At 39.5% G+C, this 16017-nt stretch overlaps 1 protein-coding gene across 10 annotated transcripts in view; it reads left to right on the plus strand.

The window, feature by feature from the left end:
- LOC127447111 (probable ubiquitin carboxyl-terminal hydrolase FAF-X) overlaps positions 1-16017 on the plus strand; it is a 66962-nt gene that overhangs the window by 14050 nt on the left and 36895 nt on the right. For 7 of the 10 annotated variants that reach the window (XM_051708680.1, XM_051708682.1, XM_051708686.1 and 4 more), the window contains exons 11-20: positions 5572-5676; positions 5858-6064; positions 6597-6733; positions 6949-6987; positions 7669-7802; positions 7919-8006; positions 8609-8951; positions 15055-15150; positions 15281-15492; positions 15624-15864. In XM_051708680.1, the coding sequence (XP_051564640.1) occupies positions 5572-5676; positions 5858-6064; positions 6597-6733; positions 6949-6987; positions 7669-7802; positions 7919-8006; positions 8609-8951; positions 15055-15150; positions 15281-15492; positions 15624-15864 (1602 nt within the window). The remainder of the gene's footprint in view (positions 1-5571; positions 5677-5857; positions 6065-6596; positions 6734-6948; positions 6988-7668; positions 7803-7918; positions 8007-8608; positions 8952-15054; positions 15151-15280; positions 15493-15623; positions 15865-16017) is intronic. The other 3 variants (XM_051708685.1, XM_051708690.1, XM_051708689.1) reach the window with 1 other exon arrangement.

Raw genomic sequence — 16017 nt, forward strand, 5'->3', positions numbered from 1 at the left:
ATGTTGGACCAGATTGACTTGGATTATATGGACAAAAACACCTCATATCAAAATATCTTTGTGTTCTGAGGAAGAAAAAGTCATATGAGATTGAGGTAATTATTATTTTTGGGTAAACTGTTCCTTAAAGGTGCACTCAGTAACTTTTGTTTTTGAATCATCTTGGACTTACACTGACACTTAACGGGTTGGATGCAGCATACTTTCAAAAAACAACAAGAATGCACATACACATCTAAACTAGAAATCTCTCTCAACTGCCCCTCCCCGAGAACCCTCCAAAAAAGCCAAATATCCACCCCACTTCCTATCAAACAAATCCCTTTTTCCCAGCCTTCAAAAAATCACCTCCTCAAATGCTGCCACCCCGCCCATCTCCCCGCACCACTCCCCAAAACGAGTGTGCCCCAGCTGGCTGCCACCCCCTGAGGATATACACTATATTGCCAAAAGTATTCGCTCACCTGCCTTTAGACACATATGAACTTAAGTGACATCCCATTCTTAATCCATAGGGTTTAATATGACGTCGGCCCACCCTTTGCAGCTATAACAGCTTCAACTCTTCTGGGAAGGCTTTCCACAAGGTTTAGGAGTGTGTTTATGGGAATTTTTGACCATTCTTCCAGAAGCGCATTTGTGAGGTCAGACACTGATGTTGGACGAGAAGGCCTGGCTCACAGTCTTCGCTCAAATTCATCCCAAAGGTGCTCTATCGGGTTGAGGTCAGGACTCTGTGCAGGCCAGTCAAGTTCTTCCACACCAAACTCGCTCATCCATGTCTTTATGGACCTTGCTTTGTGCACTGGTGTGCAGTCATGTTGGAACAGGAAGGGGCCATCCCCAAACTGTTCCCACAAAGTTGGGAGCATGGAATTGTCCAAAATCTCTTGGTATGCTGAAGCATTCAGAGTTCCTTTCACTGGAACTAAGGGGCCAAGCCCAGCTCCTGAAAAACAACCCCACACCATAATCCCCCCTCCACCAAACTTCACAGTTGGCACAATGCAGTCAGACAAGTACCGTTCTCCTGGCAACCGCCAAACCCAGACTCGTCCATCAGATTGCCAGATGAAGAAGCGTGATTCGTCACTCCAGAGAACGCGTCTCCACTGCTCTAGAGTCCAGTGGCGGCGTGCTTTACACCACTGCATCCGACGCTTTGCATTGCACTTGGTGATGTATGGCTTGGATGCAGCTGCTCGGCCATGGAAACCCATTCCATGAAGCTCTCTATGCACTGTTCTTGAGCTAATCTGAAGGCCACATGAACTTTGGAGATCTGTAGCGATTGACTCTGCAGAAAGTTGGCGACCTCTGCGCACTATGTGCCTCAGCATCCGCTGACCCCGCTCTGTCATTTTACGTGGCCTACCACTTCGTGGCTGAGTTGCTGTCATTCCCAATCGCTTCCACTTTGTTATAATACCACTGACAGTTGACTGTGGAATATTTAGTAGCGAGGAAATTTCACGACTGGACTTGTTGCACAGGTGGCATCCTATCACAGTACCACGCTGGAATTCACTGAGCTCCTGAGAGCGGCCCATTCTTTCACAAATGTTTGTAGAAGCAGTCTGCATGCCTAGGTGCTTCATTTTATACACCTGTGGCCATGGAAGTGATTGGAACACCTGAATTCAATTATTTGGATGGGTGAGCGAATACTTTTGGCAATATAGTGTATGTCTGCCAATCATAACTCCGGCTAGGACCCAACTTATTAAATGACTGTCCCCTATATTAATGACCGCCCCGTCGCCTAAGATACAGAGTCTGGGGCAAAATGAAAATTGAGTGTCCAATATGTCACACATAAAGCTCTGAACCCTCAACCAAAATTCTTGGATCTTAACACATCCCCAAAAAACATGGGTTGTGTCCCCGTCTTCTGATTAGCATTACCAGCAGGTGGGTGTGTCTTTAAGACCAAGCCTATATAATCTAGATGGGGTCCAATAGACTCTATGTAAAATCTTAAATTGCATCAGACACACCCTTGCATCTCTAGATGTAGACTTGACATTTTTTAGAATCCTAGCCCACACTCCCTCCTCCAATACAAGTTTAAATCTCTCCCATAATCTCTTAAGAGAAATTGAAGCTCCGTCCCCCAGACTCTGAATTAACAGGGAGTAATACACTGATGCCTCATGACCATTTCCAAAAGCAGTAATCACCACTTCCAGAGTATCTGCCGCTTTAGGGGGGCATATGCTACTCCCAAAAATAGTACAGAGCAGGTGGCGCAGCAGTAAATACCTAAACAACTGAGATCTGGGAATCCTAAAATGTTGAAGCATATTTACAAAGGATCTCAACACTCCACTCTCATATAGGTCACCGAGTGTATTAACCTCCCTCACAATCCACTCTGTCCAGCAGAAAGGGGACTTATTAATACATAATTTTGGGTTCCGCCATATGCTCGAGGCAACATTTAAATAAATGCCAGAATTAAACACTCTGGACACTTTTGTCCATACCGCGTGCAAATGCGAGAGAACTTCTCCGGTTAGTTTAATAGAAAGTCTTTGCAATGGCAAAATAGGGGCAAGAACTTCAGTACAAAATTAGGGAGGGGCTCTCTCAGGTGGAAGCGACCAATGAGCCAAATGCAAAATAATAAAACAAAATCTTGGGTAGGCCTAGCCCACCTTTGTCAATCGGCCTATGTAATTTATTGAAATGCAATCTGACTGAAATGTAAATTGACTCTGTATCCTGAGAATTTAGGAATTAATAATTCCATGGAGGCAAGGCATAGATCTAGTGTGGTCGGAGACAAATAATAAAATATCATCTGCGTAAAGCAAAAGCTTATGCGCCATACTTCCCGCTACCACCCCTGGAAAATCATCTTCCTTACTTATTGCAGCTGTTAATGGTTCCAGGGCAGAACAATAATGGGGAAAGAGGGCAACCCTGCTAGGTACCCCTATCCAGAGTAAAATAATCTGAAATTAATCAATTTGTTTGTACCGCCGCAACCGTGTGTCTATAAAGTAACTTAATCCATCCAATAAAAGTATCCCTGAACCCATATGTTTCCCAAACCGTAAAAAGATAATCCCATTCTACCATATCAAACACCTTTTCGGCGTCAAGTGAGATGGCAGCGACCGGAGTCTGATCATTCGCCACTGACCACATAATATTGATGAAACACCTAATGTTATCAGAAGAGCTGCAGCCTCAAATAAACCCCACCTGATCTATATGTATCAGAGATGTCATAACTTAATCGGTTAGCCAAAACTTTTGACAATATTTTTACGTCTAGCTCGATCAGGGAAATTGGACGGTAACTCTTATACTCGATTGGATCTTTTGTCCTTTTTAAGAATCAGACTGATCTGGGCTTGTTTCATGGTTGGTGGATGCTTTCCGTTCTTTTAATATTCCCTTCCAACTCCACAAGTTCTCTTGCTTTGGATTTTTTGATGAATGAGGCATACTGTATGATCCGCCCCCTTAGATCTGCCTTAAGTGCCTCCAAGCCACACCCACAGAGGATACTGAGGACCAGTTGGTCTCCATATAAACATTGATTTCAGCCTTTAACATTTGTTGGAATTCAGGATTTTGCTAAAGGTATACATTAAAGCAGCAACTATATGATTTCTTTTTCTATGTATGTAGCAACACCTCTGAACTCACCAGGGTGTGATTTGAGACCAAGATGTTTCCAATTGAGCAATCAGCAACAAATGAAATGAGGGACTTAGATATAAATAAAAAAAAATCTATTCTAGAATAAATCTTGTGGACTGATGAAAAATATTTTTATAGTCCCTACCGGATGGGTTCAAAAGTCTCCAGATATCTGTAAGACCAAGATTTTTACACATCCTGTGTAGTGTCAGTATTGCTCTTGGGAGCTATGATCAAGGACTGAGTCCATCAAAAGATTAAAGTCTCCTCCCAATATTATATCATGAGGGGTGCCAGCGGCTTGCAACATCCCTTCAAGATCTATAAAAAAGCCCTGATCATCAGCATTAGGTGCGTAAATATTAGCCAAAATCAGACTTTGCCTCTGAATTTCTGCTAAAACAATAATGACTCTTCCTAAATTATCTTGAATCTGTTTGAGACATTTCAATTGTACTTATCATTGTAATGACTCCCTGCTCTTATTTGAGCCAGCACAAAAGAAAACATGTCCACCCCATATCTTCCCAAATTCCCAAAAAGATGCATTTATTGAAGAAACACTATATAATATTTCTTGCGTTTAAGAAGAGAAATAACTTTCCTTCTTTATATGGGGTGCCCCAACCCATTCACATTCCACGTGGAGAGAGACAATCCACTCATACTAACATTTGACATTTTGAAACATTAGAAAAAATAGATTGTGTCAAAAATAAAATAATGAAGACCACATTCCACATTATTGCAACAATCAAACCCCGAACCAAACAAACAGAAAAAAGAAAAACGTGTGCATTAACCCCGTGCACGACAGCGCCAACCGGCCTATCTCCCTCAGCAGATCACCGAGCCGGGACACTGTGAGCTCGCTCAATTTCCAGCTTATGGCCTGTTATGTCAAGCAGATTCGGAAAGAGCCCGTTCAGAAATTCCACCATATTCTGACCCTCTGCTCCCTCAGGAATTCCAACAATTCGGTCGTTATTCCGCTAGTTACGATTCTCCATATCCTCCAGCTTCTCCCAGGCGTGCTCCAAATCCACCTTGGTCGCTAGCGAATTAGCAGCTAATTCCCTCTCCGATGACTCCAGATAATCGATCCGTTTCTCGACATCCACCACTCTTGTAACCACATCAGTGAATTTCATCTCCATGGCCATGATCGATCGATGTATTGTAGCAAGATCCTCCAAGTCAGCAACGATTTTTGTCAACATTGCCGATACATTCAGCAATTCTCACCGAATTTCTTTCACCTCTCCGGCCAAATCAACTCCCTGGCTTGAGGCCTCCGGAGGGGCATCAGCTTGAGCACGTAAGTGTCTTTTAATGTCTCCAGAGCCCGAGGATTTTGAATGCTTTGACATATTGTCTTCCTAGAACAGTTATGGATCAGGGTGTATCGAATCTCACTGGTTTATGACACAAAAAGTATCAAAACTAGCAAAGTGCGCAGAGCTCACCGTTCACATGTCCGAACCTCGCATGGTGTCGCGTCATGATTACTTTAATCAATAAGTCAAATAACAGGACGGTTAGTGAGACTAAGCGAGTAGTATTCGGCTGGTCATGTGATTCTAAATGTAGAATAAAACAGCTTTTATAAAATTACTGATGTGACTGGAGTCTTAATTATAATGTGAGTGGTCATGTTATCCTACATATATTGCAAAATTACAATTCATGTCTATAGGAGTTAAACTTTTTTAATGAAAAAAGTTACCGAGTACACCTTTTTAAATAATTTTAATGCCCTTAAACATTTTTAAATCTTTAAACTTTATCTTTGGTAAATTATCACATTTTCTTTGTCAGCTCTACTAGTGCTTCAGCTTTAATCTTAGTAAAATGGGAGGAATAAATAATTATTCTAGCAGGTTTTGTGATTTGTAATAATGGTTTTTGTATTCTCAGGCTGGGAAACATGAGGCTATTGTCAAGAATGTTCATGATCTCCTTGCAAAGCTGGCGTGGGATTTCTCACCTGAACAACTGGACCATCTCTTCGACTGCTTTAAGGTTATTCCTAATGAACTGGCTATTGCCAAGATTAATGCAGGTTATATTAGGTTATATTAATGTAAAGAACAATGCATTATAGATAAGTTTCATTTGTACTCAGCATTTCTATGTCTGCCTGCTAGCATTCCCACAGATTACAGAATCTCTGTCCTCAAAGGAATCATTTTATGGTTTACAGGAGAGCTGGACTAATGCAAGTAAAAAGCAGAGAGAAAAGTTATTGGAATTGATTCGTCGACTGGCAGAGGATGATAAGGATGGTGTGATGGCTCACAAAGTGCTCAATCTGCTGTGGAATTTGGCTCATAGTGATGATGTTCCTGTGGATATCATGGACCAGGCCCTTAGCGCTCACATCAAGATTTTGGACTATAGTTGCTCCCAGGTACCCTGATCAACCTTAACATATAGTAGTGGTACTTATGGCAGACTTGTTGACAAGGGTTAGTTCACCCAAAGATGTCATAATTTACTTGCCATAATGTAATTCCAAACCTGTATGAATTAATTTCTTCCATGGGACACAAAAGGAGTTCATTTGCAGAATGTCGTGGTTGTGTTCTTCCCATACAATGAAAGTGAATAGGGACGCGGGCATTCGAGCTCCAAAAAGGACACAAAAAAAGCGCCATAAAGGTAGCTAATATGACTCGTGTACTATATTCCTAGTCATCGGAAGCCAAAAGATAGCTTTGTGTGGGGAACGGAACAAAATTAAAATTGTATTTGCCATTTGCTGAAAATCTTCCCCTTTGCCGTAGCTTTCAAATTTAATTTGCGTCGGTGTGCATATATGACATGTCATAACATTATGGGTTTGGAACAACATGAGATTTGAGTAACTCATTTTTGGGTAAAGTATTCATTTAAACTGCTTAGGACATTTAATTGGCAATAGTGTTTTTGTGATATTTTAGGACAGGGATACCCAGAAGATGCAGTGGATCGACCGATTCATAGAAGAATTAAGAACTAATGACAAATGGGTGATTCCTGCCTTGAAGCAAATTCGGGAGATCTGTAGCCTCTTTGGAGAAGCCCCCCAGAATTTAAGGTAATGCAACAACTTAAAAACTCAAGTTAAACTATCAATAACATTGTGATGCTTGTATTATTGTTGTAATACACAAAAATAGATTGAGGAAAAACATTTTAGTGCCTATTTGCCCATACTCAAGAAATATTTACATGCAATTCACAATCAACACATTTAAAGAAGAGCAAAGGAAATGTAGCAAATGTGTCGTGCACATCCCTGTTGTTTTTCAGAAAGAAAATACCTATTAACGTACTAAAGAGCTTAGAGGGGTAAGTGGACAGCTAATTCTGGGTAATATTATTATTATTATTATTATTATGATTATTACTAATTTTTAACCTGATTGTAAAGCTTAAGTTTATGCTATTGGGTTTTTGTTAGTCAGTAATTTACCAAAGCTTTGAAAATCTGCTAGGTGTCCTTTGCACCATCTAATCAAATTACCATCAATCAGTGACCATGGATTATAGATGCGTATGAAGCCTCTTAAAATAAGAGTGCTGGGGTTATCTTTAAGTTTTTTAATCTTATAAGTGCATAACATTTTTATAGGAAAAATGTTTTTACTTTAGTGCACTCTTCCTTTACGAGACTTTAAATGAGAGTCCTTTGCTCCTTACGAGAATACTAAATTGTGAAAAGCTGAACTCACATTTTCCAAGACTTCCAAACACCTTATGCAATGAGTTTTATAGAAAAGCTAATTATTTTTCTGTGTCTTTGCTTTGATGGTGTCAAGATATTGCACATACTCTTTAAACTTTCATATAGGGGAAAAGGCTGTTATTGATAAACATGTTTTTGTTTCCATATACCTAGAATGCCAATTCAATTGAAGCATAAGAACTTAAAGGACATACAAATTTAAAAACAATTAATTGAAAGAAGTTAATTCAGCTGTATGTTTTACTACACATACACAACATATGATTTATTTGTATTGTTTATAGTCAAACGCAACGGAGCCCACATGTCTTTTATCGGCACGACCTAATCAACCAGCTCCAGCACAACCATGCACTGGTCACTCTTGTAGCAGAGAATCTGTCCGCATACATGGAGAATATGAGGCAGTTCTCGAAAGGTTTGTGAGCCTAACAACATGTGGATGGCAATGTTAAATTGAGTCATTACATATTTAGTTTTAGCTTTATGCCTACAATGCTAATGTTAATTTTTATTATGTGTATATTTAATTAGAGCACACAGACTTTGATCCTCAAACAGTTCGGCCAGGAAGTCGGTATAGTCATGTGCAGGAGGTCCAGGAGCGGCTCAATTTCTTGAGGTATTTATACTTTAGAAACAGCCTACCTATACATTTGCAGAGTCATTAACAGAGTTTTAGACTGTGTTCACACTTGGTTCGATTGCAGAGTTTGATTCCATTCCTCTGCTTGACCTGGCTCGTTTCTTTTTATATTCCATTATTTGGCTCCAGACATTTTCAGTAAGTTCGTTTTCATCAATTTGAGAGTCACAGTGCATACTAGTGGCATATATTTACCACTGTATCTAGGTAACGACTCGGGAATATGTGCCAAAAATGTTAAGTTGTTCTCTTCACTGTTTACTCTTGTTCCCATCCCTTTGGTTTTACTACCAAAACACAAGACTGTTTCTCTAGAGGCAAGCAGCTATGAGAAACTTATTGTACTATAATAGCCAAATTATTCAGCATCAATAGCAGTTTACTTCCACAAATTAAGCTGGATTGCTTTCAAACCAATTGCCAACCTCACTGGAGTCTGTTTGAACCCTGTACTAACTTTAAAGCAGACTTGGGTGGGGTTTCTTGGTGCGCTGTCCAATTAAAACATTGTTTATGTTATGCATTTCACGTTAAACAATTAAACTAAACTCTCTAAATGACTAATGATCCTTCTTCAGATTCTTACTGAAAGATGGGCAGCTCTGGCTGTGCGCGCCTCAGGCCAAGCAGATCTGGAAGTGCCTGGCGGAGAATGCAGTGTTCTTGTGTGATCGTGAGGCCTGCTTCAAATGGTACTCCAAACTCATGGGAGACGAGCCCGACCTCGATCCTGATATCAACAAGGACTTCTTTGAAAACAACGTGCTGCAGCTTGACCCCTCGCTGCTGACGGAGAATGGGATGAAGTGTTTTGAACGATTCTTCAAGGCAGTCAACTGCAGGGAGGGCAAACTGGTGGCAAAACGGCGGGCGTACATGATGGATGACTTGGAGCTGATAGGGCTGGATTACCTGTGGAGGGTAAGAGTCAATTAGAACACTTTTGTATCTTAAGTTTCTAATGAGCTGCTTGTAGTATTTGCAGATTGAGAGCCTGAAATGCCTTCATCTTTGGTCTATTTTTCACCTCAACAATTTTGTAATGTGTTGTGGTTCAACAAATTGGCAAGTAGCAAAGCTGGACAGACATCCTTTGTATGAACATTTGCTATTTTTAGGTCAAGAACTGCAGCTGTCTCTGAGATAACTATCTTGTTCTGTCATTGCACAAGTATACATTTGCCTTTAAATTTAAACTAGCCCTTCATAACATGGGAAAAGGGTCCTTTGTTTATTTGTTTATGTATTGTCTTTAAGGGGAAGTGTGTCATTCTGTGCCACCAGCAGTATCAAATGGAATTGCAGTTTAATTGAATGACCCAACTGCGCCCAACATATCAATTTTGGCTTAACCAGTGGCATGAGTTTGGGGTAGGGATGCTCCGATCAGGATTTTTACAGCCGATACCATTTACCGATTTTCTTGTCATCTAAACGGCAGATACCGATCATTTAACCTAAGATTTATCAGGAGCTCTGTCATAACTGGTTATAAGCTTTCTGCTCACTGTCACACTTAACTGAATTATCCTGTTGGTAATACCATAGCTGTTGCCTAGTTTTTGCTGACAAAAATATTGTAGGTTGGTTAAAGCTGCAGTGTGCTCTCTAGTGACATTTGTGGTTAAAATTTAAAATTGCAAGCAATTTGCAGAATAACACTTTACCTCAGTCGTGTTACGGCACTGCTCTTCTGGCAGATGAATCTCCCAGTTTGAGCTTACCTTGATATTACCTGTGTGTGATCATGACTGGGAGATATTCAGAGCCGGAGTCATAATGTGCTATTTTCATGTTGATATTATATGATTAAACATTTGAAACGGAAATATTACTTGCTTTGATGAAGATAAACAATACTTTTATTTACATATTTGAATGAATTTAGCACTTCTGACACTACACTCAAAAGTACTTTTAAATAGAGAACAAGGGACTCTCCTCCACCTCAATTGCACTTATTTTCAATTTAAGACGTTAAACGCATGATATGGCTGATACAAGTTCAATAGAAGACTTTACTGTTTTTATACTGTAAACATAAAACGAGAATTCAATAACAATTTGGATAAAATATACTTTATTAAACATGAAAATAATATGTAATATATAACAGTTGCAAAAAGTAAATTTCAGAAGTCCTAAATATTAGTAAACATGTCACAGTAACTTCCCCAGACAACATAGATACATCGCGATCGGGTAACACACGAGTAATGTTCAATTCATAAAAGCATGACGAGTAATATAATCTTCAACAACCCTACCAGAAAACATATCCAAGCATTATAGCAGGTAAACAACTTTGCCAAACGGATAACAGACTGCAGACTGCAACGACGCTGTCTTGAACTGTATGAGTGTTACTGAACTGAGTTGAACAGTGTTGTTAGTTTCTCCAGTCAGAACATGAGACAGCCGGTACTTCTTTCCTGTGTTTACGGACATGACATAATGACGCAAGGATGAACTTCATAAGCCGGCGATTTTGCGCCAAATCAGACCAGACAGCTCAAAATACAAATAATTTTTATAGGCTTACCATAGTGAATCAGGGTAAGGTAAGGACATTGTTTTGAACACTGATTGTTTATGTACTCAATCAATAATGGCAATTTGTTCATTTTTAACCAAAAAATCGTACATAGTGCTGCTTTAATTAATAATCAAATAAAAAATTAGGCACGATGCTTAGTGTCAAACTGAAGTCGAACTGATAACCGATAAGTATGATTAAACTTAATGTGACAGATAGGGTTTATTCATTGTCAGTATTTCATTTAATTATTATTATTCATTATTTTATTATTTATATTGTATTTATTTTGTTCCCATGCATCTTGGAAAACCTGGAATTTTGCAATGCAGTTTTCCAGTTATGGAAAATTAGAAAAATACCTAAATGTCCTGGAAAATAATTATTTGTACCGGAAAATGTGTCAGTACAATAAAATGGTTTGACTGTGTTGCAAGGTTACATGTACAAAAACATGGTAACAGTCGGGACTTGGAATAGGAGTCAAATACGCAAATTCGTATCGCTTTGTCTCTGCCGGTGGCTGTGCATTGTGAAACAACATCAACCGTTAAGCATCCTCGTGATTGATTACAGCAGCCAGTCATGTGTCAAGTTGCGGTCCAGCCGAGGCAGATCGCTTGATTGGTTACAGCTACAGCCAATCGCGTGCTTGGCTACAGTAGCGCGTACACAGTGAGAAGTGGCACTCGTGAAACTTCTCATTCATAAACAAACTGAATTACCTGGTACATGTACGTTCATGTACCAACCGACTGAATGAGAGGGGCATGTTGTTCATTTACTTCCGTATCGGCATGTGAGTCTACCTTGTTCATCACGGAGAGAAAATGGCTGAGGAGCTATTAATGTGTAAAAGTAACTGATGTTTATACATGTGAAGGGGCTGTCACATGACTCGCGTCAGCGCTGCCGAATACATTGAAGTCAATGAAGTGACGTGTTAGTGCAACTTCGGCTCCAACTTCACACCAAAATGTTTTTCACGCACATTTTTGCCTCACAAATTATGTCTTTGAGAGTACAAAGCTACAACAAATATTTTTAAACTGTCCAAATTTATGAAGAGTGAATATCTCATAATTTATTTAAATAATTACCTTATAGTTTCTGAGTATCCAGAGACCCCAGTTATTGAACTACAGAATTGACTTTCACCAGAAAATAAAACAAAACGAAAAAACCACAAAGACCTAAGCAAATGAGTCCTCTTTTTTACTTTCTGCAATCAAAGCAATTGTCTTTTTTTTTTTTTCTCTCTCTTCCAAATAAATGTTTTCAATATTTATTGTGCACACCTCCCACTTTCTTGCGTGGCAAGCTCGTAAATTCGCCCCTCCATGACGCTTTATGCAACGTTTGTCATATGGAGGGCAAAGCTCCACTTGACACTGGCGTTGAACGGAGCGTTGACACCTCGACTCAACTCATGTGAAATGTGCTTTTCAATGATGAAATGACATTATTGAAACTCAAAATTACTATTATTATGCTATTGTTGTCTTTTCTGATAAAAGTCATGCCCAGCAGTTTACTGTAGGAAAATGATACAGTAGATCTGCTTTGTTCTTATAATACTTAAACATTATAAGTGTACAATTAATCAAATTAAAATTGTGATATGTCCTAGTGTGATAAACTAAAAAAGTATCTGATTTATTTGAATAAATATGTGCAATTGATGCGTGCTTCAGAATGAATGTGGAGAGATGGCCGCTCATACACTGAAAACACCTCATCATGATCATCACGTGCAGTCTTGGGTGTGAAATGACAGCACATACAGACTATGTATTTATTTAATTAAATCACAGATTTACGGGGATTAATAATCACACTGGGCCATGGAGCAAACTGCTTATCTGGAAGTGAGAGACTACCATCAAAAACACGCAGAAACGGCAAAATAAAAGCTCAATTTAAATGGATGCATGTGTTTTTGCATAAATATTACACTTGCTGGCTACAAAATGTCCTGGAAATTTGTGCTTTGAAAAGAGTGGAAACCCTGATCATATTTAGTGGATCATATTATAGTATCTAGATGTTCCCTGCCTTTTCATTGTGTTTGATATTGGTAATATTAGTTCCCCATCTTGTAGCCTATGTTATAAGACCCATGCCCGCCACTGCTGTGGACAAAAATTAAGACTGTGCTGCTTTCCCTTTGCCGTATTGCGTGTGAAACGCCATATATGGTACACAAGTTTTTATATTCATCATACCTCTCACACTGCAGCGCTTTTAAATGCAGAATTAAGTTTGTTGTCTTACAACATTTGGCTAGTGTTCCCCACACACCTGTGATGACATAAGTGACGCTAAAGTCTTAAAGGAGACACACGTCTTTTGCGACATGGGTGATCGGTTCAAGTGATCGGGCAAATTTTGAGACCATTGATTGAGTCATAGGAACTGAATATCGGCCAATTGATCGGAGCATCCCTAGTTTGGAGTATTTTATTCTTTTAGAAATTTGAGTTTTGTGGCTTTTAGTCAATATCTTTTAGTTTTGAGGGTATTTGAGGCCATCTATATGCTAGTGTACACCTTCAGCAGATAAACATTTAAAGGAATAGTTCACCCAAAAATGAACATTTACTCGCTCATGTTGTTCCAAACAGAGGTCGACTGATAGTGGATTTTGCTGATACCGATAACTAAGGTGGTGGAAAAGGTCGATTCATAGAATGATCAAAGATTTCTTAGTCTTTCCTTGCTATGATGTGCACAGACATTGAGGCTACAAGAGTCCAAAATAAATAAAATCCCAAAAGCAGTTTATTGTGCAATCTTTATTCTAATAATAACCAGGAAAATTAAGATTTGGTTCATAATGTGGGACTTTAACTATAAAGAAACCAAAATACACTGGAGACTTTTATTTTAGAAATTAACCTGTAAAACCCATATATCGGTCTACCTCTACTTCCAAACCCACATAAGTCTCTTTCTTATGCAGAACACAAAAGGAAATGTTTTAATGAATTTCACTGTCTGTCTTTTCAATGCAGTGGATAGTGCCATCAGTTTATGCATCATATAACATATAATAGGTTTTGGTGAGAAACAACCCGAAATGACTTTATTTTTAGTACTTAATGCAAATTATTGCATGAACATGCGAGCCACTGTAATCAAGTTTCTATCATAGTGCTCATGAATAAAACTGGACTTCAAGATTTCACTGACTAATTAATATTGACTAAATGACTTATTTTTCGGATTGTTTCTCACCTTTTAATCTTACATTATTAACTACTTTGGTGGAGGGGACTAAAAATTAAGCCTCTGATACCACACTCTGCACATGTGGATGAAAGAATAACATAATAAACAAACCAGTTTTAGCTTGCACATGATGGGGTAATTTGTTTATAGCTGTAGGGAACAGAAATGGCTGTTTGTTTTTTTTTTACGTTTACGGAGTAAGTATTTATCCAGCATTCCTCTCACATTTTGTTTGTTTGATTAAAGTAAACAGTCTGTCTTCCAAAACCTAGCGAGCTGCCAACAAGGCATAAATTTAAGGCATCATAGGTGCTTAAAAATATGTTTTTATCCAAATTCTATGGTAGCTTATACTGTACAGTATATCCTTTGTTGAGAAGGCAATGCCGTAATGCACTGCAATAATCTTAGCAGTCCATCTAAGATGCTGTGTGGAGCATTCTAAATGCGAGGTTGCTCCCTGTGCAGGCAGTAGACTGGAAGTCAGTTCACTAGATTTTGGAACGGAGACAGTTACTTAAAATCAGGCCTAAACTACTTTTGTGGGGGTTTTTTTTAATTATTATTATTATTTTTATGACAGACCAACCAGGGATTGAATATGTGCTAAGCATGTGTGCTAAGCATGTGTGGTATCACTGTGGAGTAAAACTATGCACTAATCAAAATTTTTAGCCCAGATGCAAATGGGAGCACATGCTTTACAGGCTTAGTTTTGCTGTGTTTTTTTGTTTTTTAAAATGTCAGTAGTCAAACCATCTCACCTTGGGGGCCTTGGTAGCTCAGTGGTAAAAGACACTGGCTACCACCCCTGGAGTGGTTTCGCTAGTTCGAAACCCAGGGTGTGCTGAGTGACTCCAGCCAGGTCTCTTAAGCAACCAGATTGGCCCGGTTGCTAGCGAGGGTAGAGTCACATGGGGTAACCTCCTCGTGGTCACTATAATGTGGTTCGTTCTCGGTGGGGCGCGTGGTGAGTTGAGCGTGGATGCTGCAGTGGATGGCGTGAAGCTTCCACACGCGCTATGTCGCTGTGGCAACGCGCTCAACAAGCCACGTGATAAGATGAGCGGGTTGACTGTCTCAGATGCGGAGGCAACTGGGATTCGTCCTCCGCCACCCAGATTGAGGTGAATCACTACACGACCATGAGAACTTAAAAGCACATTGGGAATTGGGCATTCCAAATTGGGAGAAAAAATCAACACAAAAAAAAAAAAAAATTTTAAAACATATCACTTTCCCATCTTTTACTGGCAGGTTGTGATCCAAGGAAGTGATGATATTGCTAGCCGAGCAATTGACTTGCTTAAAGAGATTTATACAAACCTCGGACCAAAATTACAAGCCAATCAGGTAATAGTCCATTGGAGATGCATATCTCTTGCTGTAATAAATGTTAGATTCTCTAACCTTCTCATAGCTCTTTTTTTTTTTAAGCACACTCCAATTTATTTTTTAAGATTTGGTATATGACTGTTTGCAGGTAGAGATCCATGAGGATTTTATTCAGTCTTGCTTTGACCGGCTCAAAGCCTCCTATGACACTCTATGTGTGCTGGACGGAGATAAAGACAGCATTAACTGTGCCAGGCAGGAAGCCATCCGCATGGTAAGAGTACTGACTGTGCTCAGGGAGTATATAACGGAGTGTGACAGTGACTACCATGAGGAGAGGACCATCCTGCCCATGTCTAGGTATACCCATTCTACCCTGTCATTAATAATGAACTCGTACAAACTATTTCCATTGCAAAACTTTATTCATTCAATTGCAGTAATCTATATTAGTATATCTATCTGTGACAGTATTTTTCTTTTCATTTCAGGGCATTCCGAGGAAAGCATATCACGCTAGTTGTGCGTTTCCCAAACCAAGGCCGACAAGTTGATGACCTGGATATTTGGTCCCACACCAACGATACGATTGGTTCTGTGCGACGCTGCATTCTGAACCGAATAAAGGCTAACAGCACGCACACCAAGATTGAGCTGTTCATCGGGGGAGAAATCATAGACCCAGCAGATGACAGGAAGCTCATTGGGCAGCTAAACCTCAAAGACAAAACTGTAGGCAGTTGCTTGGCTGTCTTTACCAATTCCCTCATTTAGTGCTTTCACACATATAACCTTTGTCGTAAATTTACCAAAACAGGACTCATTGTCAAAAATGGCAGCAAAACATCTGCGGCTATTTATTCCATATTGATGTGATTTGTGAGC

Source organism: Myxocyprinus asiaticus, chromosome 10 (assembly GCF_019703515.2).
Source record: "Myxocyprinus asiaticus isolate MX2 ecotype Aquarium Trade chromosome 10, UBuf_Myxa_2, whole genome shotgun sequence".
NCBI lineage: Eukaryota > Metazoa > Chordata > Actinopteri > Cypriniformes > Catostomidae > Myxocyprinus > Myxocyprinus asiaticus.